We start from the raw sequence: 4,410 nt of genomic DNA, 5'->3' as shown, positions 1-4,410 counted from the left end.
ATTTTTAATGGCAACGAAAGTGCGAAATGAAAACAGATTAATACGCAAATGTTAAAATGATAATAATACATAGTGTTTTAAAATAATTATAATTTTACAGGTGAAACAAAAAATAAAAGAAAGTTTAATGTTTTTTTTTTTTTTTTTTTTAAGTAAAAATAAGATGGAAATTCGGGTGGCAGCACTGTTCTCGAAATTGACAGTGTTTGTCGTGGTGAGTGTGGAGTGTGTTTGAGCTTGGAAGTTCGGTTCAATGCGTGTTAAAAAGTGCGACAATGAACGATTCTTGGTCTCCGATAGCCAGAGTTTACGATCCTTTAAAAGCCGGCAGCATCGATGGGACGGATACGGAACCTCACGATCACGGAGTGGTCAGAGCCATGGAGGTGAGGGCAGAAAATCACACGTTTCTTTCTTCTTTAAAATTGGGTATTTTTAGTAAAATTATGTGCTTATAATGTCTATACTATCTAGTTATTTACTACAAATGGTATTTATTTAATGGCTTTCTTTCCACAATAATGTGCAAGTTGTGCCTTTAATATATTTTGGATAGTTAATTTACATTATATAAAACCCTGGAAACGTTTAAGAGGCAAGATGTGAACACTGAATGAGAGGTTTTCTACCCCCAGAATTGTAGACCCACTGTACGAGCAGAAGAGTCCAAAGAACCGTAGTCTTACATGCCGCCCCTGGCGGCACGCTTGGACGATGAGAAAGAGACAGTGCGAGCTATAAAAATGGGCATTGTATGTTACGTGGGGTACGTTACGTGTATGCTGTGATTTGATGTCGAATTGGTGGGTGCACTTGGGGCTAACTTGGCCTCGAAAACTGGGAGCGGGGTTCCGGTCGACGTACCGTGAAGTTCCGCGGGTATGTTTCTGTGCGAGTGATGGAGAGCATCCGGTGTTGTGTGGGGTGTGAACTTCATACTCCTAAAACTGCATGATATCGAGTACTCTGCAAATGGTCGAGTGGACTACTCGGAGCCGACGTTATGCGAGCTAAATAATTAAATGCAGTAATCTTGGTGACGTGACTCCCAATTGTGCACGATCTGGAAGTGGGCTGTATCTTGCTTGGGGTCGCATATGGACGTGTGGTTCCTTTGACTCTTTTGCTCTTGTGGATATGGTCTGTGGTTCCAATAGAGCTAGTGGAACTGCGTTGAGCGCCACCTGTACGCGGGCAAATTAAACTTTTTCGGGAAAACACGAGCGTCTTTGGGTTAGATACGTACTGAGACGCGGTGCTTGTTTTCTGCCTGTGATAATGAAAAACAGCTTTCTGCCAACAAAACTTCAAAAAATAACTGTTGTGTGGTCGGTTGTAATGTTACCTATATTACTGAGCTGCCAAGTACAAAGTTTTATTCGTTTCCGCATGAATAATAGGCCTACCCCGGGACGAAAGAGAAATGGCTGACTGCAATTTAATTCCTGAGGTTAATTACATAATGATGTGTTGCATTCTAACCAATCTCCAATCTCCTGTTAACCTTAGTTGGCTCTATTTTAAATTTAGTTCTCTAATGTAAAGTTTAGTAATTTTCTTTTTTTATGTTATTTTGTTAATCTGACAGATATTAATTGGCATATGATGTGACATTTGAATTTACGAGATCTGTGGAAGAAAGGAGTAAGAAGCAAAATTAGTATTTTGAGGAAATGAGGATCAGAATTTCCCTATTAATACAATACTATTAGCTATTGCTATGGTCCTTATTGAAGTTCCTTTATATATATGGTTAGTTACAAATTTCATTATTTACCATGAAATAGATATATAGTTTACTTCTTCCACACCACCCTTTAAATTGTACAAAATTAAGAGTATAATAAATATAAGAATATTAATACTGCTCAGTCCCAATGATCTACAGTCACTTCTCGAGTTACGACCATTCCCACTTATGACGAAAAATTTCATTAAAAAATTTTTAAAATGTATCAATTTTTTATAGGTTTTGTGGAATATATATCATATACATATATATCTTGCACGCTTTTGGCAATTGATTGCGTCATCTTTAGTTTTGTTCTGTAGTTAGTTACCCTTCGCGTGTGCTTGTGTAAGATGGCTAACTGTTTTGTTGAAGTATAGTCACTTCTTGACTTACGACGGGGTTCGGTTCCGCAACTTCGGACGTAAGTCGAGAAGTGACTGTATTGACTAATGCAGGCATTACTTTGACCTTAAACTGCAGAATATATGTATATATTATATATTATTAAATATATACTTATAAATAATATATAAATTTAGAATTTATCAAATTTCTATTTATTAAAATATAAATAGTTTTACATGTAACATACAAAATTCATACAGGATAAATTCATATGTTGCAAGAATGCTATTATTCCTCAACAACAATCAAATGAACAAAATGATGAAACAAAAGAAATGAACATGAAGTACTGAACTTTAAAATTATCGCATTGAAAAATCACTGGTAAGATCGTCATCATCAGAATCTTCCTCACTAGAATGTTTTTGTATGGTTGAAGCAGATGATGGTTTCCAAGTGTAACATTTTATCATTGTTGCTTTTAAGAACTCGATTTTGTAGTTTAATTTTTATTAAATTTAATTGCAAAAAAATACGTTCAACTGCTGCACTTGAATGAGGAAGCAATAAAAACATCTATATACTGCCAAAATAAAGTAGAAAAATATAGAAATATAGAATTAAAATGAATGTTTTGAAAGGTACTAAAGATATTATAAATAGGATTTCATAAATAGTAGTAGGAAAATGGTGTTGGGTATCTTGATACTGGAACAAGTAAAAAGATATTAGATTAGTACAAAAGTATTAGGTGGAACAACACTGGTGCCGGCTTTGTAGCCCCGATTCTGTTACTCGGCGTCACCGCTAGAGGCGCCTCGATCTAGTTTCGTCGTTCCTTCCACTAGCTCTATAAGGTCCCGACTGTCTCCTATGGAGGTGTAATTATACCATTTAAAGAGTAGATTGAAAGGAAACAAGTAGTCTAGTTTGTGGCTTCTGTCACTTATTTTTTATATAGTGTTATGTAACCTGGTGGTATTCACTTATTATGTTTGTATTAGTTGGATTTTGTGTGCCAATTCCAGTGACATTTGTTTAGAGTCTTGGTCACATCTATAAAACTAGAGTCTAAGTTTTGGGTATTTACGTCTCCGGTTCGTAAACATATTTTGATATCCCAAAAATATGTTTTAAGCTGAATTTTATATCATTATTTGTGTTTATATTTTTTAATTGTAGGTTGAATACAGACCTTACGATTGTGTTACAAACGATCCAAAATTAACAATCTTTGTAGCCAGACTAAATCCTCAGACAACCGAAGAAACGATTAAAAAAGTATGATTCTTAAATTTGGAAATATTTTGAAAATCAAATGTACATTTTATAATGTAAATAAACATTTTTTTAATCAGTTTTTCTCGACGTTTGGCAAGATTAAGAGGTGTCATCTGATAAGAGACATTGTGACGGGTTTTTCTAAAAGATATGCTTTTGTGGAATATAAAGACAGAATAAGTGCATTAGAAGCACATAGAAGAGCTTACAGGGCAGAATTGGACGGAAATAGCATATTTGTCGATTTCGAATGTTCGAGAACGCTTCCCGGATGGGTACCGAGGAGGCTTGGTAGGTCTTGCGTTCAAAGTTATATTTTTCAAAGTTAATGCTTGTAAATAATTTTAGATTATATTATAATAGGAGGAGGATTTGGCGGAAAGAAGGAGTCTGGCCAGTTGAGATTCGGAGGGAGAGATCGTCCCTTCAAGAAGCCGATTCTGTTGGCTCCGAAGAATGTTCACGAACACAAAAGAGACAATCCCGACTCGACCCGGGACAGAGAGGGAATCGGCTTCCACGGCTCGTATAACGACAGAAGCGGCAACCGGGAGGGAAGCGGCTCTTACGACAGATACGAAGAGAGAAGTGGCGGGAGGAAAAGGAAACACAAAAAGCATCTTAGCAGATCCAGATCGAGATCCAGATCCAGGTCAAGAGAAAGAAAGAGAGATAAACATAAGAAGAAACGAAGATGATTTAAGGCATTAATAAATTATCATATATTGTACGTATCTGTTAAACACGTTTCATAATTTTTCTTCCAGTAAGTTTTAGAATTAAACAATAAACATTTATTTAAATATTTATCTAAGATTAGGTTATTGGATAGGGCAATACAATACTTGAGTGGGAAATCCATTCCTGGAGGATTTTTTATGGAAAACTGGCTCCTATTTACATGTTAAACACAAAAAAACTTGAAAACTCCAGCTCATTGGTCGGGTCTAATGTTTTTCTATCCGAAAAGTAAAGAGTATAACTATTTTAATAAAATTATTCCCCAAACATTATTTAGAATTTGAGCATTCCCGACTTTTGGGAAACTCGAT

The 4,410-nt window shown here is 35.6% G+C and overlaps 1 protein-coding gene across 1 annotated transcript; it reads left to right on the top strand.

Annotated features, from left to right (window-relative positions):
* Positions 1-207: 207 nt before the first annotated feature.
* LOC136981784 (U11/U12 small nuclear ribonucleoprotein 35 kDa protein-like) lies at positions 208-4,101 on the top strand. The gene is made up of 4 exons (XM_067278157.1): positions 208-386; positions 3,260-3,358; positions 3,436-3,649; positions 3,722-4,101. The coding sequence occupies exons 1-4, from the start codon at positions 276-278 to the stop codon at positions 4,054-4,056; spliced, it is 759 nt and encodes a 252-aa protein (XP_067134258.1). The 5' UTR covers positions 208-275; the 3' UTR covers positions 4,057-4,101.
* Positions 4,102-4,410: the final 309 nt, after the last annotated feature.

Source organism: Centruroides vittatus, unplaced genomic scaffold (assembly GCF_030686945.1).
Source record: "Centruroides vittatus isolate TY-2023 unplaced genomic scaffold, ASM3068694v2 contig_794, whole genome shotgun sequence".
Taxonomy (NCBI): Eukaryota; Metazoa; Arthropoda; class Arachnida; order Scorpiones; family Buthidae; genus Centruroides; species Centruroides vittatus.
This window is presented reverse-complemented; position numbering and strand designations above follow the sequence as displayed.

Bases quoted from the DNA above. Each gene is read 5' to 3' on its own strand.
- LOC136981784 (XM_067278157.1), top strand. From the start codon at position 276: ATGAACGATTCTTGGTCTCCGATAGCCAGAGTTTACGATCCTTTAAAA. The intron at 387-3,259 runs GTGAGGGCAGAA...TTTTAATTGTAG, and splicing joins GAGTGGTCAGAGCCATGGAG to GTTGAATACAGACCTTACGA. The intron at 3,650-3,721 runs GTAGGTCTTGCG...ATATTATAATAG, and splicing joins ATGGGTACCGAGGAGGCTTG to GAGGAGGATTTGGCGGAAAG.